At 39.2% G+C, this 27,472-nt stretch overlaps 1 protein-coding gene across 1 annotated transcript in view; it reads right to left on the minus strand.

Moving 5' to 3' along the window:
- Positions 1-27,472, minus strand: part of mgat4c (mgat4 family member C) — a 79,019-nt gene that overhangs the window by 37,476 nt on the left and 14,071 nt on the right. The window contains exon 2 of the mRNA XM_028791534.2: positions 2,272-2,376. Within this exon, the coding sequence (XP_028647367.2) occupies positions 2,272-2,291 (20 nt within the window). The 5' untranslated portion in view covers positions 2,292-2,376. The remainder of the gene's footprint in view (positions 1-2,271; positions 2,377-27,472) is intronic.

Genomic DNA, 27,472 nt, shown 5'->3' on the forward strand with positions numbered 1-27,472 from the left:
GATTACAACAGATGTAAATCTGTTTTTTAAGACAGTGGTAAGATCAGCAATGATGTATTGAGCTGAGACTTGGGCAGTTATGGGAACGCGGAAATGAGAATGTTGACTTGAATGTGTGGAGTTGCAAAAAAGGACAGAATAAAAAATGAGACCACCACAGGTAGAGCAAAGGTGGGAGAGATGTCTAAGTACAGAAATGTAAGTTGAATTGGTATGAACATGTGATGAGGAGAGACAACGAATACGTGGGCAAAAGAGTGATGGGAATGAAAGTACAGAAGAAGAGATGGATAAAGTAAAAGAAGATCTGACGGAAAAGGGCTTCACTGGCAAGAAGGTGCAGGACTGAGCTGCACGGAGAAGGTTAATCAAGCACATCAGCCTCATATAGAAGTGAGAAAAAATGAAGACAAATATAAATACTTTTGTAAACACTTAACCCAAAGGTTTTTAGGAAGTGCATCACAATGGAGTTACTGTCTAAAGTAATTACTGTGGGTGGGCTACAATAATTGCCTAGCAGCAGCTGTAGGGAGTGGAGTGAAGAGTCACAAATGTATAAAGTGTTAGCACATTTCCCACTTCCCATATACACCCTCTATCCTGAGCCAGCGATATAGTTTATGTCTGGTATAATGCTTCTTCTCCAAAGTCTACTGTAACAAGCTCTGGGTCAGGACCTCAGGTAGTGGTGGACTGTGTGAGGTGTCGGGAATACCTGAAGAAACTGCCAATAAAGCAGCCCGTGAGGAGCAGGTAAGGGGGGGTTGGCACAGAAACCACACTTAGAAGACCACATAGGTCAGACGCGTGTCTCATTTGCTGAAGCCCAACAGCTCAAATGTGTTGCCACAGGTGGATTTTGGACTGAACCCTGGACTTGGGTCAGCTTGCAAAGAGCTGGGGTAATAGTGTGGCATATGGTTGAACATGCCAGTGGTTCTGTTTTGGGCCACTCACCAGCAATTGGCATTACAGGTTAATTCTATTCCTCCATCTCTTGCACCACTAGGTTATTACACTGTATTTTCTGATCTTCTCTAGGTGCCAAATGTCTTAAAATGTTTGATTCAATGTGCCTGGCCAGTAGTTATCATGTTAATTCAAGTTTTGTTTAGTTTCATGGCTTATGTGTTTTTTCTGCATATTTTTTGTGTACTAATATACTCTTAGTTTTAAAGCTTTCTTTATTGATAACAATGTTATACGTTCTGACTTATGTGACTGTGCACCACACCCTGAAAGCCCAAGTACAGTTTTTCAGTTGGTTATTTTCATCTAAAACTCCATATAGCTACAGAGATCAGTAACTTCAAAAGATGGAAAAGAGGATCCAGAGGGTCATTTAATCATGTAGTGTTCAACCCAGTGTTTGGATTATTCCTCTCTGAAGGTGGAACTGCAAAATGTGGTCTTTAAAGATACATACATGACATTACAATCTTATATAAAGTAGAGGTACCAAATTTAATTTTTGTTAAATTAATAAAGAAAATCTTTGACATTTGTATACATAATTGTTTTAGGATTGCTTTCATGAATATTTATTCCATGCAAATTGGGTATTTTTAATTAACAAACTTGTCTTTTAGGATATGGGCTGAATACCAGAGTATTATTGTATGTAAAACCTTCACTGGCTTAGGAAAAATATGAAATCCACACAGTCACAGCCCTTAGCCAAGGATTAAAAGCGTATGACCCCAAACTTTCACTGCATACTGTGACAACCTGTAAGCAGAGTTTTGTATTGAATACATGAATCGCTCAAAAGGAAAAATGGCTGAGGCAATTTTATTCATTTCCAGCATGGCCTTACTACCTATTAATTTTTTTTTCAAACATGTCAGCTTGCATTATGAGGGTTACACAGTGCAAAATGTCAGCCTATTAGCATAACCAACTTTGGAAAATTACTTTTAACAGAGTATTTCACAAGATAAATTCAATCCATAGTCTGAACATTTTGTGCTTTGCTGTTAAACAGTCTGGTATTCATCAACACCATGCAATAAGCTAGAAGCAAATGCATTTTTTAATTAAATCATTATGTCCATCATCATGAAGTGCTTGGATACCATTTTTAATGAAAGCATATACTGTAAATCTGCAAAAGCAACAAATTGTCTAATTAAGCACTGCATATAATAGAAACAGAATTAAAAAAACATAAAACACAAAGATTTTTTTGTCTATGAGCAATGTATATACTATCAAAATATGAAAGGGTGCATTTACACAGCACATTAATAATGAATTGTAGCATCTTACCTGAGAAAATGGATGCGCATAAATGGCAATATGCTGTATTTAGTTTTAAGTGAAAAGCTCTTCAAAAACCAAAGTTAATTTCAATCCAGAGACTCTTCCATTTTCCTGAAAGTGCAAGAATGCAAACATTTTTACAATAAGAAAAAAAAAGTCGAAAGACTTAAGCAGCAGGAAGTAATGATGTGCCAAAAGTAAGACAGGTATAGGTAAAAGTCTTTATCTTTTGCTAATTTATGTATTAGCCTCAGTCTCTTTTCATTTACTTTGCCAGATTAAAAAAAATCTATGTGGCAAGGAAGGCTGACGTCTGATAAAAAACTAAGCTGATTATAGAAGAAAACTATACCAGTTAAGTGATGATTCAGACAGAAAATCTATCCGGATCCTATTGAAACTTGCATTTCTAGAATTTGATTAAACAGCTATCCCGTCTATAAATGAAAAACATAAGACCTGTATATAATTTATGTCTACTGAAGAATGACGTCTACCTTGCAGCTTTTAATACAACCTCTGCAACTTGTGCTTATCGAGGAAATATTCTTAATTGCATGAGAAAAGGTGTTTAATAATTTAATACAAGGCAACAAAATAACTTTGGAAAACATGCTTAAATTCTACAGAACTCAATGTGAGAAATGGTGGTCAGTCCCTCCATGTAAATTTTCAAAAAGTATTAACTTGATATTCTGTGGTGTTTTTTTTGGACAAAATGAAACCAAAATTATATTTTCACAAGACAGCATTCAAAATGAGCAATGTGATATCCTTTTCAAAAATTCCCTGTGAAGAATTTACAGACCCTGTGGATATTCTCTTCTTGAAATTTTTCCATACATGTACAAATGTTTACATTAGCATGAAAGCTTGAATATTGTTGCATTTAAGACTAAGAAATGCTGAAATATTGGTTAATATAGCTAACCACTACACTAAAGTCCTTTAAGGGTGAAGGATTCATTCGAAAGTCCATCCATCCATCCATTCTCTTCCGCTTATCCGAGGTCGGGTCGCGGGGGCAGCAGCTTGACCAGAGATGCCCAGACTTCCCTCTCCCCGGCCACTTCTTCTAGCTCTTCCGGGGGAATCCCAAGGCGTTCCCAGGCCAGCCGGGAGACATAGTCCCTCCAGCGTGTCCTGGGTCTTCCCCGGGGCCTCCTCCCGGTTAGACGTGCCCGGAACACCTCACCAGGGAGGCGTCCAGGAGGCATCCTGATCAGATGCCCGAGCCACCTCATCTGACTCCTCTCGATGCGGAGGAGCAGCGGCTCTACTCTGAGCCCCTCCCGGATGACTGAGCTTCTCGCCCTATCTTTAAGGGAAAGCCCAGACACCCTGCGGAGGAAACTCATTTCAGCCGCTTGTATTCGCGATCTCGTTCTTTCGGTCACTACCCATAGTTCATGACCATAGGTGAGGGTAGGAACATAGATCGACTGGTAAATTGAGAGCTTCGCCTTGCGGCTCACCTCCTTTTTCACCACGACAGACCGATGCAGCGCCCGCATTACTGCGGATGCCGCACCGATCCGCCTGTCGATCTCACGCTCCATTCTTCCCTCACTCGTGAATAAGACCCCGAGATACTTGAACTCCTCCACTTGGGGCAGGATCTCGCTACCAACCCTGAGAGGGCACTCCATTCGCGCACTAGCTCAGGCTCCTTCCCCTTCAGAGAGGTGACATTCCACGTCCCAAGAGCCAGCTTCTGTAGCCGAGGATCGGACCGCCAAGGTCCCCGCCGTCGGCCACCACCCAACTCACACTGCACCCGACCTCCTTGGCCCCTCCTATAGGTGGTGAACCCATGGGAATTCATTCGAAAGTTATCCACAGTATTTCTTATGGTGTACAATTTTATCCAACCTAGACTAAAACTAGCAACGAGACTAGAAGAATGATTAGTCTCTTTTTTCTTTAAATGGGGTTAGCCTTTTATTACTTTGTCACCTGCACCTAAACGTGCAGCTATATTCAATGAAATCATGCTCTGTGCAAACGGTGCATACCTTTGTCTTCACCACATTCTTCTTACAGAGTGGTATATGGCAAATTGGGGATTTTATCAACAAATTTAGGATCCCTTTTGGGTTCTAGTAATTGGCAAATCATGTCTTTTGCATTATGTCATCTCAGTATTGTGGAAAGAGTTCCTAAAGCAAACTAGACATGTCTCATAAGTTTTGGTTTCTTCACTGTACAGTATAGTAAGTGCAGTTGATACGAGTAAAAGCAGCCAAAATGAAATTCACACATAGGGTTGCTGGCTCACTCATAATAGAGTGAGCAAATCAGTAATTCGTGAAGATCTCAGAGAAGAATTGCTGGTTATTTGAGTCAAGAGAAGAAAGTTGACACGATTTGGCATGTATTTAGGAAATCCCCTGGGTTCCTTCCACAGGGGCATGCCAGACATACAGTAGCTCACTGTAAGAAGACAAAAGGGTAGAGCCAGTACACACTGCATTGATCATATCTCATGACAGGTCTAGCAGCACCTGCAAATTCCCAAGGTGGAGGTAGAAAATTTTGATAAGGGTAGGATGGACTGGTAGTCATTGTGTCCCTCAGGAAAAGCAGAGTGAAAATATAGGAATGAATGAATGATTTTAGTTTGATGATTGCTAATTAACAGACAAGTCTAAAACTTCCAGAACTTGTCTCCTGAACTTAATAATGATACTTCTGTTTAATAATAGATCAAGGCAATTTTTATGTGACTGTCAAGTAATGTTATATCCAGTTGGCATAACTGGAACCCACAAAAAATGACATTCATAAGGTATTTTCATGATCATCAACCTTTAAATGAACCTAAAGTTCACCAGTTATATTTAATCCATTCATCCTCCTAATGCATCCTTGTAATAGTGGCCAATTATTATTAAATATGCGGAGTGGAAATAAAGAATAATTACTAAGTATTGTCACACTGAGGTGCTAACAGTTCAGCTGGGTTGCAACACAGGCAAGCCAACATACTTTTTTCATCCCCATAATTCCTTGTTACAAAGTAACTGTCAAGATGGGATGAGGAGATGGATTGTTAAGTCAAAATGTCAAGGAAAAGAGTCTGAGCTAGAAAGTCAAAAAGAGAATTGCCAAGGATAAGACACTAACAAGAAACCAAAGGCAAAAAGGGATTGCTAAAGTTTTAAGTACCAAAATTTGACAAAGATACATGCACAACATTGTTTAGGAATGTCTAAATCTCAGATGAAGCAGACTCTGTTATACTGGTTTACAAATCAAAGTGGCAATGCCCATAAACAAAACAAAATGGCACTTCGGTAAGATGATGACATTAAAATAATAAAAGGTATTTAATTTTAGATGTATAATATAAACAAAACAAATATCCAAAAATGATACAGGAGAATCCAGAAAAAAAAGATTAATAACTGTGTCCAACAATCCATCCATCCATTATCCAACCCACTGAATCCGAACACAGGGTCACGGGGGTCTGCTGGAGCCAATCCCAGCCAACACAGGGCACAAGGCAGGAACCAATCCCGGGCAGGGTGCCAACCCACCGCAGGTGTCCAACAACCTCAACTAAAAATCTTCATGCTTGTAACTCTGATTTTTCTTAGATGGATTTCAGACTAAATTAGCCCTTTTCAGACAAAGCTTATGACAGACATCCTCTTACATATCCTCCTCCTCTCACTCCTTGACTTTCTACATATCCACCTGATCATTGTCATCTCTGTTATTTCCAACTTTACTTCATGTTCCACCTTCTTTGGCTGCATTCCATTTCCATACAGTATACCATTCCTCACATAGCTCTCATAATAAACTTTCCCCCCCCTTCACCAAAGGCTCATTTAGAAGTAAAAATGGAGGCACATCTGGAATTTTTTCAAAGTGAGCCATAATCTAAACTTTAATCCTATTTCGGTGTATAGCTCAGAACTGATAGACAACCTGTACAGGTTAATAATTTGTGAATGAATCTAAACCCATTTCAAAAGCAAATGCAAATGTTCAGAAATCTCAGTAGTGATGCACTGTTGATGCAGAAACTGTTAGATCCCTAAAAACGTATTTGGTAACAATAAATATTTGCCCAATCGTTTTTACAACTTCTAAAGCACATACAACACTCTACCATTATATGTAATGTAATGCACAGGAATGTACAAGACAATCAGTCACAAATTGTCATAAATTAATCATAACCACATAAATCATTATGTTTCCAAAGATGAAAATGTGTTTTTGTTTTCTATATCTCTGCACACAGTGTCCATATTGAAGTGACAATTCCTATGACAAGAAGCAATATGAATGTTTTAAAAACATTGTACACCACATTACAGGCTCTTTTACGGACAACTGCTAACAACAGTGACATTTTTTTATACTACCAACATTTTGCAGTCAGGAAGTTAAAAACTACCTATTTAAATTACTCTTCAGACCTTTTATGGACAAATGTGCTTTAGGAACTAGAAGTAGGTTTTTTAATCCTATTTTTGAGTGTACGAATGGTCATTTGTAATGCATCTTAATTAATTCATTTTAATTGCTTAAATTAATTTGGTATTTGCATATTTTTATCAAGCAGATAAAACAATAATTTTATTTAATGTTCTTATATTGGTGCTTTCTGCATGATTTCCTTTTAAACCCATTAGGATGGTGTTCATGTTATTAATCACAGCTGCTCACCTTGTAAAGTGCAATTACACACAAAATTGCCACACTAGTTCATTTTAGTGTGATTTTCAATCAGTGGCTTATTGTAATGGAACTAAGACTTGGGAGTGATCTTCTGTTACAATCACACAAGTTACACACCAAATAGGTTAAGTATGCTAGAGTAGGCCCAAGATGTTCTATATAATTTATAACAATATTTAATCAGCCATTTATAATTTTATAAAACAATTATTATCAAACGTATTGATACACTGATGCAGCAGAATGTCCCAAGCAGACTCAGCCCGACAAAAAGCAATTGAATTATTATTAATGTACAGCCATGTTATATTTTATGAAAGATGTATTGACCTAACATGGGCTGCAAATAAATTATAAATTGACAGCTAAAATGGTAATACTCAAGTAAAATATCACCTAGGTAGTGAAATTAATTTCATCTACAACATCTTCAAAGAAGTAATCTCTCCCATCTATAATAGCTCCAAAATAAATTGAATCGTTTACAAATTCTAAATCTTGTTTTCTTCCATTTGATTGATTATCCAGATGTATTCCTAATAACAAAGCCCAGTAAGCCTGAAATGAAGTTTACATTTGGGGATAATTTGATACAAAACATTTGCAGAGCGTAATCACAAAAATCAAAATATTTAACCATCATTTTAATAATTTGTGCTTTGAGAAATAACCATGGCATAACAGAATGAATTTGGGAAAGGGCTAGGTGGCTGCCATATCTGACCAAATTAGACAGCACTGTTATGGGCACTGGGACTACTGACATGCAGAGAGCATGAGTGCTGTAATCGGTATAAACTGATTGGCGTGGGATGCAACCAACTATTGAAGATAGGCATTGGAATTTTGTAGCCAAAGTAAATAAGGAAGGGTTTAAAAGGATGTCCTGAAACAAGAATAGTGAAATTAAGAGTGACAGGTAAAAACATTAATTCTTAATCAGAGGAGGAGAAAAGTACAAATCTCAAATTGCGATGGTGTTCACGGTCATTTTTTGTTTAGTCACTGGGTAATATCAAATAATACTTTATCCATACTTAAGAGTGTGGGGGGGGGGGGGGGGGGGGGGGGGGGGTGTCTGAAAATCTTGCAATAATTAAAAAAAAAAACTTTCTTATATAACTTGCAGCAATTTAATTTTACTAACCCTAAAAATATTCCCCTTGAGATGTAGTAGACTTGTCAAGGCACATTCCTGGAAACATTTCCTTATACCATTTCACTGCACAATAATTTTTTTGAAAAGTCTTGCTTCCTGAAAAGTTGTTGCTGATTGTGACAGGTACCTACTGGGTATTCACAAATATAGTTTTGGTTTTACTGCATCACATAGGAACTCTGAGAAATAGGCATTTATATGTTTACTGACAATAACATATTTAGTCACGTTTATTTTTCACATAAGCTATTAAATTCAACAGAATTAAAAGTGTTTTGCTCCTGATTTTCTTTTGTATTCAATGTCTGGTGCATCACGTTGCAGTGTCCAACTGTAGTTTGCAAACATTGACGGATTCCAGTTGTCCTGGTATTGTTGCTCCATCGTAGCAATGTCCTGGTGAAACCTGTCACCATGTTCATCACTGACAGCACTGAGATTTGCGGGGAAGAAGTCCAAGTGTGAGTGGAGGAAATAAATCTTGAGTGACATGTTGCACTTCATTGTCTTGTATGCTTTGACAAGTTTGTCTACCAGCTAAATGTAGTTTAGGGCTCTGTAATTGCCCAGAAAATTGTCAACAACGTCTTTGAAGGCTTTCCAGGCAATTTTTTAGACCCAACTAACAGATCTTCAAACCACTTGTCACTCATAACATGTCTGATCTGGTGGCCAACAAAAATGGCCTCTTTGATCTTGGCGTCAGTTATTCTTGGGAACATCTGTCTTAAATAACGAAAACCTTTGCCTTCCTTGTTCAGTGCTTTCACAAAATTCTTCATGAGTCCCAGTTTTATGTGAAGAGGAGGCAAAAATATATTTGCCGGGTCAACAAGCGATTCATGTGCCACATTTTTCTGTCCTGGAACTCTTTTTACGGAGTGGCCAGTTCTGTTGAGAATAGCATGTCTCTTTGGCACGGCTGGCCCATTTACAAATGAAACAACAGTACTTTGAATAGCCGAGCTGCAGTCCTAGTAACAGAGCAACGACTTTAAGATCTTCACAGATATTCCAGTTGTACCTGCTATACTGGACGTGCTTCAGCAACAGTTCCATATTCTCATACGTTTCTTTCATGTATGCTGCATAGCCAACAGGTACTGAAGGATAAATGTTGCCATTATGTAGCAGAACAGCTTTCAGGCTTAACATTGACGAGTCAATGAAGAGACGCCACTCTTCCGGGTTGTGATCACAACCCAAGGCTGAGAACAATCCTTCAATGTCACAACAGAAACAGAGACTGTCGACTTGTGCAAAAAATGTGGTTATATCATGATGTCGGCCTCGAAACACAGACATTTTCGTACCTGGTGACAGCAAACACCATTCCTGCAGTCTTGAACCCAGCAGCTCGGCTTTTGCTTTTGACAGACAAAAATCTCTGACCAAATCGTTCAATTCAGACTATGTTATCAGATGTGGATCGCCTGATGAGCACAGTCAAAATCTGGGTCAATGTCACTGTCAGTACCCTGCATTGCAGTTTCTTCATCTGGTTCGTCTAAAGTCCAATCCTCTGGTGGTTTCGTAATTGGAAGACTGTCGTCATGTGGCACGGGTCTCATTGCTGAGGGCAGATTAAAATATTCAATTGACTTCTTGTTTTTGGCAGAGAAACCAGACACTTTAGTCAAACAGAAGTAACAGTCTGTCACATGGTCTTTCTGTTCTCGCCATATCATCGGAACAGAAAACGGCATCGCCTTTTCAGTGCCTCTGAGCCAGGCCCTCAGACTGACAGCACATGTCGCACAGCAAATGTGAGGCGCCCATTCCTTGTCTTGATCACCAATTTTGCAGCCGAAATACAGATGATGAGCTTTCTTCACAAGAGCAGTCATCCAACGTCTCTGAGGCGCAAGTGTATATTCGCCACAGATATAGCAGAATGTATCGCGGCTGTTACGACATTGACGAGACATATCACCCAATACCAAAACGTGTATCTCTGTATAGCAAGCTTACTTACTATATTGCTACAGATACTATTATGATACTATACATACACACTGGGGTCGGTGTGAAGCAACAACCACATTGTTTTTGATGAAAAACTTTTTGGCTGACAATGATGGTAAATGAAATTTTTTATCATTATTCTGATGATACCATTTTGCGATGTTTTTTGGGTAGTCACAGCTATTTTGTGACTGAATGGCTATGGCTGCATTGTTTACAAGAAGGTCACATGAAATTTTATGTCATTGTGTCCTGCCAATATTAGATACTGGTACGCTACTACACTATAGTTTTCGATTGACTTTTTTAAGAAACTCATTATTTCATTTTTTCTAGTGAATCAGGAATAGAGCATTGACCAAAGATTTGACTTTGATTTCTGAATCACTATTTTGGTTTTGTTACTCATCTTTCTTGATTTCTAGTATTTAGACCTTTGCCAGTTCTTTTGACAATTTTTGCATGTTGTCTACCTTGTTTAAATGCCTAGAAATTTTCTTTTTAATTTTATTTTTTGAATACCAATGTTCATTATGTGTTGATGACAGATATATTATTTGGCAGTACTTAGTGTTGATTCAGTTTTGTAAGCCGATATCACTAGACATCTGTAAACTAAGGAAGCAGAATTAGTCTTTATTCTCTATTGATGACAGTGGAACTCTCAAATAGAAACAAAATTATAGAGTGAATTGAGTCTTTGAAAGCATTTGTGTATTATAGTTCTATCTATCTATCTATCTATCTATCTATCTATCTATCTATCTATCTATCTATCTATCTATCTATCTATCTATCTATCTATCTATCTATCTATCTATCTATCTATCTATCTATCTATCTATATGCCTGTCTGTCTGTGCCGAAACACTTTTTTGCCAGCTTCAGCAATTTTATTCAACAATGACCATTGTCACAGAACTTGTTATATAATGCAGTTCCAGACATGGCAATGGAGGAAAAAGCAGGTCAAACCCCTCACTGGCCAGTCCAGAAGAGGATCACCGCACACCAGCCAGTCTCCGAACTACTACCTAAACAGTCTGGCATACACTGGCTTAAAAACTGAAAACTGGGTTTAAAATTTCCTAATACAAAGACAATCCTAGAAAAATATTAAACCATCTTAAAATGCCTTACAAGGGAGAAGGTGACTTTAAAGCCTCGAGCTTGTGAACAAAAGGGCAACTAAGAATCTTTATAAAAATTAAGATTTATTAACAAAATGGAAAACATATAACAAGAGTATTCTTAAAGGGCAAAAATAATATGACTAAAAGAGCAATCCAAAACAGTCAATTCCCAATACAAATTCAAAGAAAAAAATCCAGAAAAATGATCATATAAATCACAAAAAAAGTACTACTGAGAAATTACTTCTTACAAACACAATGACAGCCTAACAGAAGCTGTCTAATCCACAAGAATGTAAAATGTGGTCCCTCACATGTGATGAAATGGTGGCCTCATGTTTTGCATGTTATGGTGAAACTTTTAAAGATATACAACTACAATATTAAATAATAAAATAACCTAACAGAAATTAAAGAGGAATACGGAAAATAATAATTCATATATAACAAAAACAACAATAAAGAAAAAATACACGTATGTTCAGGCTGTAACATAACAAAACTCAGTAAGTCACTGTTGTTTTAGATTAATTTTAAGACAAGTGTATAGATGGCTAAGTAAGGCTGAATTCGTATTACGGTTAGGCGATATGTAAAATTCTCAGGTTCATCAATCATCTCTTCAAACATTAGTGGGGCATCATCATTTTTAACTAGGTAAGCCAACACCTGTGTAATAGGAAGTGGAACATCTTCTTATTGTCACTTAAAGCTGAATTATAAATTCTCAGGACATTATATTTAATCAGAATTACTAATAGTTCCTCTCGTTTCAGGATGAGAGCTGAGAGGTCTTGTTAGCTAAACTTGCAAAGTGGCGTGTGCTTCACTGTTAACCTATGCACGGAAATCAGACAAGGTCATCACTGAGTCATTTTAATCTGGTTGGTCTTTCTAATAATATTTGTACTGGACAGATACCTCCGTGATATCTTGTTCTTGTTGTACTTGGCATATTTTTGGGTTGGGGATACTTCAAGTTACTGTTCTCCTGTACCGGTATATTTAAGTATATGACTAGTCATGGCCAAAGCAATTTGGGTAAAAGTGAATTTGCAGCAAACCTATTCATGAAGAAAGAGATTTGTAGAGAAAAAATTAGTTTGAAATTGAATATGGAATTTTCCTTCCAGCAGATTTTGTGCCATTGACACAAAAAACAGGAATTTATTATCTGCATAGAAGTGTTTGCATGCATTAATTCTAAATGCGCCTGTCTGCCTTTTAGTATTTAAATAAAGATCTCTAATTGAACTCATTTCCTGTCACATGTAGACATTTGTTAAGCCAGCAGACAGGTTTTATGTTTATACTTGTAAGAGGAGGTTCGCTTTTGCTAATTATGATGCTAGTCTTGGTAATTGCAAACCTAAAGATGCATAGGAGACAGAAATGAAACTCCAATCTCCACAGCTCATAAAGCGGTGTGCAAACCCCCTATGCAGAAAGAGCAAGAGATTTTCTGTGTAGTGAGTTTTCCTGTGGAGAAAACATAGTAATGGACATGAGGTTGTGTTTTGGTGTGTTTTTAAAAAACACATTGCACCTCCATAGTTATGTGAATAACAGCCATGAATAAAATTGATTTTAGTGGTCATTACATACATTACACAGCTGCAGAAAAAACACATGTGAACACAGCTTTTTGCAATTGTGAAATCACAAGTAAAAAGATTTTTTATGTTAATTTCCCAAAACGTATGTGTTTCGTTCATCACTATTCATAACATTTGTAATGACTATTAAAAATAAGCAGAAAGCTTGATGGTATGAGACAAAATAAAATGTGTATATGATTATGAAGAAAAATGCACACATACAATGTAAGTATTTAGTAGAAAAACCACATACAAGAGAAATTTCAGTCTGCACGTATTAAACTGATGCCAAATTACCTGTAAACATACATAAGGACAGAAACATACCTGAGTCAACACTAAAGTGAGATTGATGCTTACAAGACAGAATAGGAATAGAAATATCAGTAAGATGTTGGTAGTAGAATAACACTGGCCTGTTATTTCTATACTCTCTGTCTAGACTGCTTGAAATACAAATTCAATTATCTGACTCTCTTTCTCTTAAGAATGACAAGAAAAAGTATACTATCTATGGTTTACTGGAAAAATAGAATATATTGTGAGACAGACTTGAACTCATTCAGACTAGCCTCAAAAACTGCTCAACATAAAGTAAGCAATTGAACGGATTACTCTCTTGTACAAGATCCATTCTGCTGCACAGCAGTCGTCTATCTAATGAACACTCGATTGAGAGGGCTTATTGTCATCTCCTGCTATAAAGCATGGGGTTACTGTTTGATTTTTTTTCTTAGCTGCAGACCACTGATGAGATAAGCAACGCAAAATTCTACAAGAAATGTAAAGAGGCGTTGCACTGTCAATTTGCACACTCCATTCAATTGCAATGTTTGTCCAAGCATGAAGGCATATTACATGACTATTGCTTCTGCGTTTTCAGACTAAATTGTGAATCTCCATACAAACTGTATTTTAAGGCACTGTCCAAAAAGTAATTTTGATTTCGAGCAGTTTGAGGCACATTTATGCATCCTGTTCCTTTAGAATTACTTGTGCCACATTGTAAGTAAGATGCATATGTATTTTTTGTTTGTTGTTGTATGCAAATGCTCATTTAGACAAGCCAGATTCATTTTTGTTTATTGTTGATTAAGAAGAAAAAAAAATCTAAAACAGAGTACCAATCCTCATGGAAATTCTCAAATCAGTAATACAACCTTTACTTAGTTTCCATTCAGTGCTGAAGCAGCTGCATATACTATTCCATTCTTCGCCATGTTCCATCTAAATAAGCATCAATATGTAAGCCTTAGCAGCATCTAAATACACAATAATGTGAGGAGAACATGCCAATCTGGCTGTTACTTTTGTTTTCAAGGAATATATCTAGTTCAGTATAGCACTTCCCTTGAGAGATAAGTCAAAACAGCTAGTGTACCTTTCAAGAATTTAACTAGCAAAACCTCCATTTTCATCACTCACCAATGAATGCTGCGAGGTATTGCCCTTATCAAGTGAGCCAACGCATCAATCACCCCTTAAAGGAGAGGAGACAAATCTCATCTTTTTTTTCAGTTCATCCTTGATTGTGCATGAACTGAATTCTAATACAAGCACCTAAGGCACAGTTCTTAAGCAGAATTTCAAATTAGGCAGAACACGAGTCCAGTTCCAGTATTTATCAAGTGGAAAATCAATTTGTGTGTCATCCAATGAACAGGCAATTCATTGTAATAAAATACAATTTAGGAAATTAATCTTTGCCTGAATCATATAATCCACAGACATAAATGACTGAAGTATTTGGTATATTGTATCTGCTGTACAGTTGGGCTTAAAATGGCCACTGTATATTGATAAAGTCAATTATTATTCCATAAAAAGCAATTTAAGAAATTCATCTTTCGTGCTTTGTGAGTAATCCATTTCTCATAGGAATACAAATGGCAAATCATTCAGGGCATTTTTAGTCCTATGAATCAAATATGTCAACTAAACGGTTGTTAATTCAATATTTTAAGTAGACTAGTAAAGCTAGAAATAATTGCCCCTGTTTATTAATATGTGTCAAACATTCTCTGTCGTTCTTTAGCAGAATTGTATTTTCTGAATATGATCTTCCTCAGCATCAGAATAATCTTGAAAGGCATTAATGCATTTTTTATTTCAACAGAAACTTTCCTATGCATAAAGTGCCTTATAAATACTGATCTATAGAACAACAGAGTGTATATATTGTGGAATAGGACGCTATATCAGCACCTACCCGACACATGCTGACACCGGAGGCACATGAAAATGAAACAAAAAGATTTATTTTCTTCAGCCGTGGGGCACGTCTTCCCCATGTCCCACAGGCCCTACACAGTCCCCAAAACACACAAAAAGAAAAACACCAAAATACACTCATCTTCCTCCACTCCTCCAGGGCAGCTTTGTCCTCCTCCTCCCAACTCTGGCGTGCCGAGTAGTGGCTGCTGGCACTTCTTATAGCCCACCCGGAAGTGCTCCAGGTGATAATTGACTTAATTCAGGCTGCACCTCCGGGTGTGGCTGCATCAAAGCCCACACGGGCTCAGGAAGCCATGTAGCGCCCCCTGGCGGTGACCACGAAGCCCAACAGGGTTGAGCTCTGGTGTTCCATGATTGTGGCCCCGATGCAACTCAGGGGAGCTGCCACCAAGCATTCCGGGGGATGTAGTGTGCAGCCCATATTTGCTCCTCCGTATTCAGTGCCAAAGGGGTGGCCCGGTCAGGCATATATATAAAGTAATCCCTCCTCGATTGCGGGGGTTGCGTTCCAGGACCCCCCGCAAAAGGTGAAAATTCGCAAAGTAAAAACCATGTGTTCACATGGTTATTTTTATAGATTTTAAGCCCTTATAAACTCTCCCACATTATTATAAACATTTCCTACACAATTATACTGAATATTCTCTTCGATATTAGGTAAGATTCGTTGAAATTATGTATGCAAACACACTGTTTATATACAGTAAAACCTAAATATTATTTTAAAGATATGGAGCGTCTATGATATCACATATGTTACAGCCATTACGACAGACAGGCCACCAGCAATAAATATGTACAATGCAAGAAAAATTGTATACAGTAAAATGTGTGTACAGTGACACTAAACTATGCACATGTAATAAGTACTGTACGTAGAAAATTAATTATGGTTACTCACCAGCAATGACATGACAACTTGTCTGATAACGATGAGTTTAATGTTACTGCACAACAAAGGAGAGCGTTACAGCTTTTCTAAAGGAGCCTCTTCTGGCGACTGTGTAGCACCGCCGTTGTTCTTCTTCCGGCAGTCTTCAATCCAAATCCCTAAAGCAGGTTCCATCCGGTCTACCGCCTTATTACATCCACTTACAACTCGTTTTGCGCCCTGGTTAAAGGACACTGCGGCCGTAGATCTTATATTCGTTTCCTCCTTTTTAAATAAAAAAGAATCGTGGACTCATTGATGCCGTAATGGAGTCATGCAGCGGTGTAGCTGTTCCCTTCCTTCAACATATCCAAAACTTTTACCTTTTTGGCAATCGTTAGCATCTTCCGTTGGCTCTTGGGCACGGCCCTAGAAGCAGTAGCAGGAGCACACTGATGCTGAATGAGCGAGACGAGACTTCCTGGTTAACACTGCGGAATCGAATTTGGCGCTCCGTCGCCAAGTCTATCAGCACACAGGAACTTAACTGCGTGCTCTGATTGGGTAGCTTCTCAGCCATCTGTCAATAGTGTCCCTTGTATGAAATTAACTGGGCAAACCAACTGAGGAAGCATGTACCAGAAGTAAAAAGACCCATTGTCCGCAGAAACCCTCAAAGCAGCAAAAACATCCGTGTTATATATTTAGATATGCTTACATATAAAATCCGCGATAGTGTGAAGCCGCAAAAGTCGAAGCATGATATACAGAGGGATTACTGTATATGTATATATGTACACTGTGACAAGCAGCTGGGGGTGGCACCCAGTCGGGATGCCCGGAAGGACCAGAGGAGGGATTACGCCTTCTCCAGACAACCGCCCTGGTGGCTTTGGGGACCACAGGAACTGAGCTTGGAAGCTCAACTATATAGGGACCCGTGGTCACATCCAGGAGGCGCCCCGATGCCTGGAGGGCCCTGGTCCTCAGCACTTCCGCCACACCCAGAAGTACTGGGGGGAAGACGACCAGGGACACCCGGAGTGCTTCTGGTTGCACGACCGGTACTTCCGTCCACACTGGGGAGTGCCGGCAGAGGTTAATTGGGAGGCACCTGGAGCACATCCGGGTGATTATAAAGGGGGCGCCTCCCTCCATTTGTTGGCTTGAGTCGGGAGCGGAGAAGGATGGAGCTCGGGAGGAGAGGAAAGGAGGTGGCCTGAAGAGAAGAGAGAGGTATTGTGTGAGAGGCCTGAACCTTGGGGGAGTTTTGGGGTTGTGTCACTTTATTTGTAAATATGTGTAACAAACGTGTGTTGGTGTTTGAACCATTGGTGTCCGCCTGTCTGTGTATATACAGTCATATACAGCCTGCATAATAATTTACTCCACATTCAACAGAAAAGATAACAGTGGTATATCTTTCATTTCCTAGGAACATCTGAGTACTGGGGTGTAAACATTTTTAGTGAAGCACTATTTAGTTGTATGAAATTAAATCAAATGTGAAAAACTGGTTGTGCAAAAATTTGGGTACCCTTGTATTTTGCTGATTTGAATGCATGTAACTGCTCAATACTGATTACTTGCAACACCAAATTGGTTGAATTAGCTCGTTAAGCCTTGAACTTCATAGACAGGTGTGTCCAATCATGATGAAAGGTATTTAAGGTGGTCAATTGCAAGTTGTGCTTCCCTTTGACTCTCATCTGAAGAGTGACAACATGGGATCCTCAAAGCAACTCTCAAAAGATCTGAAAACAAGGATTGTTCAGTATCATGGTTTAGGGGAAGGCTTCAAAAAGCTATCTCAGAGGTTTAAACTGTCAGTTTCAACTGTAAGGAATGTAATCAGGAAATGGAAGGCCACAGGCACAGTTGCTGTTAAACCCAGATCTGGCAGGCCAAGAAAAATACAGGTGCGGCATATGCGCAGGATTGTGAGCATGGTTACAGACAACCCACAGGTCACCTCCAAAGACCTGCAAGAACATCTTGCTGCAGATGGTGTATCTGTACATCGTTCTACAATTCAGCGCAATTTGTACAAAGAACATCTGTATGGCAGGGTGATGAGAAAGAAGGCCTTTCTGCACTCACGCCACAAACAGAGTCGCTTGTTGTATGCAAATGCTCATTTTGACAAGCCAGATTAATTTTGGAACAAAGTGCTTTGGACTGATGAGACAAAAATTGAGTTATTTGGTCATAACAAAAAGCGCTTTGCATGGCGGAAGAAGAACACAGCATTCCAAGAAAAACACCTGCTACCTACTGTCAGAATTGGTGGAGGTTCCATCATGCTGTTGGGCTGTGTGGCTTGTTCAGCGACTGGGACCTTTGTTAAAGTCGAGGGTCAGATGAATTCAACAAATTCTTCAGGATAACGTTCAAGCATCAGTCACAAAGTTGAAGTTACGCAGGGGTTGGATATTCCAACAAGACAATGACCCAAAACACAGTTCGAAATCTACAAAGGCATTCATGCAGAGGGAGAAGTACAATGTTCTGGAATGGCCGTCACAGTCCCCTGACTAGAATATCATTGAAAATCTATGGGATGATTTGAAGCAGGCTGTCCATGCTTGGCAGCCATCAAATTTAACTGAACTGGAGAGATTTTGTATGGAAGAATGGTGAAAAATACCTCCATCCAGAATCCAGACACTCATCAAAGGCTATAGAAGGCGTCTAGAGGCTGTTATATTTGCAAAAGGAGGCTCAACTAAGTATTGATGTAATATATCTGTTGGGGTGCCCAAATTTTTGCACCTCTCTAATTTTGTTATGATGCATATTGCATATTTTCTGTTAATCAAATAAACTTAATGTCACTGCTGAAATACTTTCCATGAGGCATGTCATATATTAAAGGAAGTTGCTACTTTGAAAGCTCAGCCAATGATATATAATATACAGTACTGTGCAAAAGTTTTAGGCAGGTGTGAAAAAATGCTGTAAACAAAGAATGCTTTCAGAAATATAAATAATGATTGTTTATTATTATCAATTTACAAAATGCAAAGTGAGCGAACAAAAGAAAAATCTAAATCAAATCAATATTTGATGTTACTACCTTTTGCCTTCAAACCAGCATCAATTCTTATAGGTACACTTGCACAAAGTTAGGGATTTTGTAGGATTATAGTCAGGTGTATGATCAACCAATTATACCAAACAAGTGCTAATGATCATCAATGTCACACGTAGGTTGAAACACAATCATTAACTGAAACAGAAACAGCTGTGTAGGAGGCTTAAAACTGGGTGAGGAACAGCTAAACTCTGCTACCAAGGTGAGGTTGTGGAAGACAGTTTCATGTCATGGCAAGATTGAGCACAGCAACAAGACACAAGGTAGTTATACTGCATCAGCAAGGTCTCTCCCAGATAAAGATTTCAAAGCAGACTGGGGTTTCAAGATGTGCTGTTCAAGCTCTTTTGAAGAAGCACAAAGAAACGGGCAATGTTGAGGATCGTAGATGCAGTGGTCGGCCAAGGAAACTTAGTGCAGCAGATGAAAGACGCATCAAGCTTATTACACTTTGAAATCGGAAGATGTCCAGCAGTGCCATCAGCTCAGAACTGGCAGAAACCAGTGGGACCCAGGTACACCCATTTACTGTGCAGAGAAGTCTGGCCAGAAGTGGTCTTCATGGAAGAGTTGCAGCCAAACCGCCATACCTCTGACGTGGAAACAAGGCCAAGCGACTCAAGTATGCACGAAAACATAGGAACTGGGATGCAGAAAAATGGCAGCTGGTGCTCTGGACTGATGAGTCAAAATTTTAAATATTTGGCTGTAGCAGAAGGCAGTTTGTTCGTCAAAGGGCCGGAGAGCGCTACAATAATGAGTGTCTGCAGGCAACAGTGAAGCATGGTGGAGGTTCCTTGAACGTTTGGGGCTGCATTTCTGCAAATGGAGTTGGAGATTTGGTCAGGATTAATGGTGTTCTCAATGCTGAGAAATACAGGCAGATACTTATCCATCATGCAATACTATCAGGGAGGCGTGTGATTGGCCCCAAATGTATTCTGCAGCAGGACAATGACCTCAAACATACAGCCAAAGTCATTAAGAACTATCTTCAGTGTAAAGAAGAATAAGAAGTCCTGGAAGTGATGGTATGGCCCCCACAGAGCCCTGATCTCAACATCATCGAGTGTGTCTGGGATTACATGAAGAGACAGAAGGATGTGAGGAAGCCTACACCCACAGAAGATCTGTGGTTAGTTCTCCAAGATGTTTGGAACAACCTACCAGCCAAGTTCCTTCAAAAACTGTGTGCAAGTGTACCTAGAAGAATTGATGCTGTTTTGAAGGCAAGGGGTGGTCACACCAATACTGATTTGATTTAGATTTCTCTTTTGTTCATTCACTGCATTTTGTTGATTGATGAAAATAAATGATTAACATTTCCATTTTTGAAAGCATTCTTTGTTTATAGCATTTTTTCACACCTGCCTAACTTTTGCACAGTACTGTATATATATTTACATGCATACATGTGTGTAAAAAAACATGGGTGATCTCATGGCCTGGAACCCCCGCAGCTTTTATTTTTTCTTCAGCCGTCTGGAGTTTTTTTTGTGACCTTACTTTTATTCTATGTTAAGTAATGTTCTCTTATTTTAATTCTTACTTTGTCTTTTTGTTCTTTCTTCATCATGTAAAGCACTTTGAGCTACATTATTTGTATGAAAATGTGCTATATAAATAAAAGTTGTTGTTGTTGCATAGCTTTTATCGGGTGTGCAACTGAAAAGAAATACATGGCAGATGAAAGGAGAAAAGGGGAGAAAAAGCTGCCATTATAGAAGATGAAGGTGTGATTGCTAAGCTAGTCAATCATTAAGAACCAGAAAAACACAGTATGTGATTCCAGTGTGAGAATTAGTCTTTGTTCTGTTGTTATTTTATGAATAGATTCTTAGCCCAGTGAAACAACACAATACAGTGTACTAGACACATACTGTAAATATACAGTACTGTACAAATGTCTTAGGCACTTGTGAAGAAAAAGCTGTAAAGCGGAAGTACTATCAAAAATAATGGAATGAATGATTTTGATATTTTTATCAATGATGACATTTACTTTTTTGGCTGATGCCTTTATCTCAAGTGATCCCAGACTGGCTCAATTATGTTTAGATGTGTTTCTGGATACTCTGTTCCTCTTTTTGCTGGAGGTAGTTTTTTTTTGTTTGTTTTCTTTTATTTCATTTAGGCCATGAGGTTGGGGTCATTGTCATGTCAGGGTGCAGACTGAAGACTGAACCATTTAGATGCCTCCCTAATCGTATTGTATGATGGATAAGTAACTGCTTGTACTTCTCAGTAGTGAAGGTGTCATCAGTTTTGATCAAATCACCAACTCCATTTGTAAAAATGCAACCCTAAACATGGAGGGAAACTGCATCATGCCTCACTGTTGCCTAAAGATTTTAGTCATGTACCTTTCTACAGCCCTTCAACAGAAAATATATCCAAAATTTTCAAATTCTGACTCATCTGTCCAGCGCATCTGCTGCCATGTTTCTGCACCCCAGTCCTTGTGTTTTTTCACATAGGTGAGCCATTTGGCTTTAATTTCACCCTGGAAGAATGTCTTTTTGATCACAATTTTGCCATAAAGACAACTTCTGATAAGACTTCTCTGGACCATAGATAGGTATGCAATGGTCCAGGTGGTCTCTGCCAGTTCTGAGTTGGACATCTCACAATTCTGAAGGGGATTATACTTGATGTATTTCTCATTTGCTGCATTCATTTTCCATGGCTGACTACTGTGTTTCTCGTCCTCAACTTTGCCTGTTTATTTGAGCTTCAGCAGAAGAGCATAGACAGCACATCTAGAAACACCTGTCTGCTGCAAAATGTCAGCCTGAGAGATATTATGATGATGCAGCATGAGCACCTTGTGTATTGTGCTATGTTCACTTTTCCCATAGTTTTTTTAGTGTGGTTGGCTCTGTTTATTTTTCAGTTAATCAGTTTGGTTCAACCTACATACAATGGCATTAATTATTACCTCCTGTTTGTTATATTTGCTTTTTGAAGTACTGACCTATATGCCTACAAAGAATTAACATTTATTTAACTGAGAAATGGCCAATTGCTAGGTGAGTTTCCTTTTTTAAATACATTTAAATATCCAGGGCAGTTTTTAAGTAGCATCAGATGACTACCTGCATAGGATGCGTCTCCTGTGATGCTGAACTGAATTAATCAGGTTTCAAAACAGATAAATGGAGATGGACAGTTCAAGCACAAACAGATTTAGTGAGTTGGAGATGTGACTTAATGGACAAGCTTGTTGTTTAAAGTACAACGTTCTAACTACCATAAGAAGTTAACTACACAAGCATTTGTGGTTCACCAGTACACTACAGAATTTCCAACTGCATTTAAATGAGTATAAAGAGTTAGTTTGTTATTAGCCAAATGTGTGGTTATCTTATTGTTTTAATAATTTTTAATATTTGCATGAGATATTGGGACAGCTTAGCTATTCAGTAGCTGCCTGAGATTGATGGGTTAAATGGTTTCATCTGATTTGTGAAATCGCTAGTTTTATGTGTTCTTAATCATTTGTTGTTATTCGTCATTTGATTTTATTTTCTCATTACCACTGACCTTGTTTCAAACTCCTATTATAGCTGCGCACAAAATTAATATTTTTACCCTGTCTTCTTTTCACTTGTCTTTGAAATAAAAAATGGAGGCATAGCAGTGAAACAGGCATAGACCCCTGTTACTCTAGGCTGGAGGACTCGTTCAACAGTCACAAATATTTAACCATTATTTAAGTTTCACTTGTTGGCCCTTCTCTCAGCATTTTAATTTACATTTCCATGGTTTAGAGTAGGTCCTGGCAATGATGTTATTCTTAAAACTGAAGACTGAACTAAATCACATTCTAGTATTACCTTTTGTTACCCATATGTTTATCCAACAGAATCAAGCACTGAATATTATTATAGTGCAGTTCACATTCATTTGCTATCTGCCATAATTTCTGCTGGTAAGTCACACACTGGATGCTCATCTGAGGCCGAGGATTAATGGTAAAGCAAGAACACTGCATACCTTTTAGTTGACGAATGAAGTAGACTGGAAACATTCATTCACCAATTCTATATGCATTTGCATTCCATCTATAGACATACAATGATTTGCTTCTCAATTGAGCATCAAATGCAAGATTATCCTGAATCTCGGCTAGCAATACCGTGATGAATTACTACTGTCCAAAATTCTGGATTGAACTGGATCTAACAATGGAAAGGATGAAGAGGAGGATGTTACACTACAAGGCATATTCATATTTTTAAAAAGATTTGACAAAAATTAAAGTTAACACTAAGATTATAAGTTTAACAAAAAGTAGAACACAGATTGACTAAGCAGGCTCTAGTACTAGACAATGTCTACCACAACCATAATCAAATAATTACTGAAATAATTAGATGACATATTTAAACACAACAGAAAATCAATGTATGAAAGGATAACATGCAAATCTTTGGCATTTAAGTGATAACATTTTATTTCTTTTTATTATATTAGCCAACCCATGGCGTAGCATACGGCGCATAATTATGTATTGATGGGTGAACACTTCCTGAACGACACAATTGTCAAAATGGCGTGGGTTTGAGGATACGACTGTGAGTGAATGAAAAGATAGACCTCTGGAGAGAGCAACATATAATTGTCCGTGACTGAAAGCGGGATCGTCTGTGACGAAGAAGGCCACGCTGGTTAAAGTTACTTCGTCGGTAGGGTTAAGTGTCAGTACTTGTAGATTAAGGTGTAGCGAGTCTTCGTTGTTGACGCTTAATATAGCTTGCGTACTGAGATGTTCCGGAGTCACAGTTGAGAAAGACTTTTTTAATGTCTTTTAAGCACAGGGGAAAAAATGAACATGTGAAACATCCGTAATGTAATAAGCCACCAAGAAAGTAACATTACAACAATGCTATCTACAACCCGATCACTGTAAACAGAAGTAAAAATAAAATCGAGCCCGGTGCATTCTTTAACTGCCTTGTGGCGCTGTAGTAGTGCTGCTGCTGCTTTGCAGTAAGGAGACTGTGGAAGATTGCGGGTTCGCTTACCGGTTCCTCCCTGTGTGGATAGCGCTTTGAATGCTGAGAACACCGCTATATCAATGTAACGAAGTATTATTATTCTTATGTGTCCAGCGCTCTCTCTCTCTTGCGCGCGCGCCTGTATGTGTGTGTGTGTCGCTCGCTCGCTGCACGTGTTCCTGCAGGCATATGCCGTATAATTATTTATTGATGGCTGAACACTTCCGGAAAGACACAGTTGTCTAAAAGGGGTGGGTTTGACGATACAACAGTAAGTGAATGAAAAGATGGAACTCTGGAGAGAGCAACATACAACTGTCCGTGACTGAAAACTGGTTTTGGCAGATACATGCATATCTTTGAAAGTTTGGCCCTGCGCCTTGTTAATTGTAAACGCAAAGGCCAATATAACAGGAAATTGTCTTCGTGTAAAAGTAAAAGGCAAATTATCCGCGACAAACAAACTGTTTTACATGCTGCACACCAACCCGCGGCATAGTTTACGCCGCATAATCACGCCGCTTTTTAAATGTTTTTTAAGCAGAGGGAAAAAAATGAACATTTGCAAAATCCGTAACGCTGCTTTCAGTAAGTACAATGCACACGTGTTTAATTTGTCGGCCACTTTTTGCCAGCCGTCTTTTCTGGTTTGGGCTGCTTTTGCAGTGTTACCGCTTGTGCATATTAAATCTTGAAATCCTTCGAGTAACTAATTAACTAACTAACACCCACCCACCCAGCTTGTGTGAAAAAAATGCGCCCGTTCTTTCATCATTTTGTTGCAGCCTATCAAAGACTTGCTGATCATGTTTTCTAGACTCAATATACATTGGCTTTTCACTCAGCGGGGGGGCGCACATTCATCTCAGATTATTACATCCTGCTAGACTAATCTGCTACATGGCTGCGTTTGAAAAACCGACTTATCCCGGATGAGTTTCACCAGCATTAATGATTGGGAATCTGGTTGGAACAAAACCCTGCATCCACAGGGGTTCACCAGGACCGAGTTTGGGAAACACTGCCGAACAGAGACGAAACCGACTCAGGTGAGGAGTTGGGGCGGGCAAAGTAGTTGCAGCTATTGATTATTCGGTGTTGTTTGCCTGGGTGTCTGATCTGCTCGACGGGATCAGAAATAAAAGGAAAACAATGTGAAGGCAATGTCACAGGTGATTCTGTGGTATAGCGGGTCCACAGCTCCCCTTCAAAAGGCCATTTTTAAATAAATAATCATCGCACTCACAGCGTAGCGAGGGGCGTGGAAGTGTGGCTGAAACGGTTTCCGGGTGGAGTCGTGCTGCGGGCATTTCTCCCCTGTGCAGTGTGCGAGCGAGTGAGGAGAGAGAGAAAGCTGGTACGTTAGAGTGACCGAGAGCAGGCTCGAAGGCAATGTGTTCCTGTGGTACAGCGGGTCCATAGCTTCCCTTCAAAAGGCCATTTTTAATCAGGCAACTGACAGTAGTGGAGTCAGGCACAGAGAAGGTCAGCTGCTGAGAGAGCGTCTCGACTGTTGCAGGGCCTGCATTGGTGAAGCAGGTGAGACGCTATTGAAAAAGAGGCAGAGGGCTTATTGGTTTTTAAAGACTGCTTCCTTCATTGTGTTTTAACCTCATTTTAAAGGATTGTTTTAAGGATCCCATGGGATACCCCTCACAAACTGTTTTACACGCTGCATACAGCCATTCACATCCACGAGAAACATGTCTCTGAACAGTCGACGTGGCTCAGAGATGCATGTAGTCTCTAGCACAGACGAACATAAATGACGCCATATTTTCCGAGTTGGCGCGTCCGAGTTGGTGGGCGTGGCTCTGCGAGTTGTCGTCGTATCCAATGGTCTTAGAGTTGGTGGGTGTGGCTGTCTTGCGTGCTTTCCATGGGTGGCTACTTGCGTGCTTTCCATGGGTGGCTACTTGTCGGCGGCTTAGTGAATTATATATATAGATCCTTGCTTCATTTATGTTCCATTCTATTTCATAGCCTGAATTCATCACTCTTCTAAAGCCTTTTTTCCACAGCTTACTCCAAAAACAAATGTAAATCACAGACAAGCTCCAGAAGGTTGCAAATCCATGTCAGGGCACAAACACACATTTGTGTGGACTGTCGGACAGAAGAAATTAACGCAAAAATAGACAGAACATACAGTTTTAGAAAGTGTCATGTGAGGCAGGATAAGGTCATTAACAAGCCAAATATTTGCCTATATTAATTAATATCACAAACTGGCTTCTAACTAACTTCGAAACTGACTGGAATTAAAATGGTGGCTCTCATTTTGAGACCTCAAGGTAGCTGGTCATCTGTTGGCTTACCCTGAATTTCATTATTGTTTGGTTCTTGGTTAAGGGAAGAAAAGAAAAGAAAATAAGCATTTAGAATTCTACAATGTTTCTTAATCAGAACTCAGACAAAAGAAGGATGTTCTATTAGAAGCAGTAATAGGTTCCTAAATAATGCCTACAGCAAACAACTGCAGCCACTACTGCCTTCCAGCCAGCTTAGATGGTATTTGATTCAAATTTCCAGGCATGTTTCCATCGCAAGGTTACAATTGGGGTTAATTTTAGAGTAATTAGTCAGTCAATTAATCTAAACAACAACTGAAATAAATTTTGGTTATATAGTTCTGTGTGAGACAATCACAATTGGAGAATTCAGGAGATACCTGGCCAGAGCTCTCACAGGCATACTGAGAAGGAGAGTGTTTCAGTCTAATCCAGATCATTCAAATGGGTCAACTGGGGCTTCAGCCTCTTTGTCCCTTCAATACACTATAATTCTAATGCCATTTTTGTGTAACGAGAAGAACTGAAAAACCATCCATAGTCAAAGCTGTCTTTTAATCAAAATGTTTGTGAAGTCAACATTTACAACTGCTAAGCTTAAGAAAATGAAATTACACACATAATACTAAAATCCATCCATCCATCCATTTTCCAACCCGCTGAATCCGAACACAGGGTCACGGGGGTCTGCTGGAGCCAATCCCAGCCAACACAGGGCACAAGGCAGGGAACCAATCCTGGGCAGGGTGCCAACCCACCGCAGGACACACACAAACACACCCACACACCAAGCACACACTAGGGCCAATTTAGAATCGCCAATCCACCTAACCTGCATGTCTTTGGACTGTGGGAGGAAACCGGAGCGCCCGGAGGAAACCCATGCAGACACGGGGAGAACATGCAAACTCCACGCAGGGAGGACCCGGGAAGCGAACCCAGGTCGGATGCATTTGTGATGAAAGTAACAGAAACACAAAGACCTGTGAGACATCAATATAGCACTGAAACCTCAATCACCATAGTGATATAATCTAATAATACAGACTTGTAGTGGATCCAAAATAAAGCCTGGCGACATAAGGGAAACATACAGAGCATGGGCTAATTTAAACTTCTCCAGGCTCGCACATTGCTGCCTTAAAAATAAACAAGTAATAGAG

This window comes from Erpetoichthys calabaricus, chromosome 1 (assembly GCF_900747795.2).
Source record: "Erpetoichthys calabaricus chromosome 1, fErpCal1.3, whole genome shotgun sequence".
Lineage (NCBI taxonomy): Eukaryota > Metazoa > Chordata > Cladistia > Polypteriformes > Polypteridae > Erpetoichthys > Erpetoichthys calabaricus.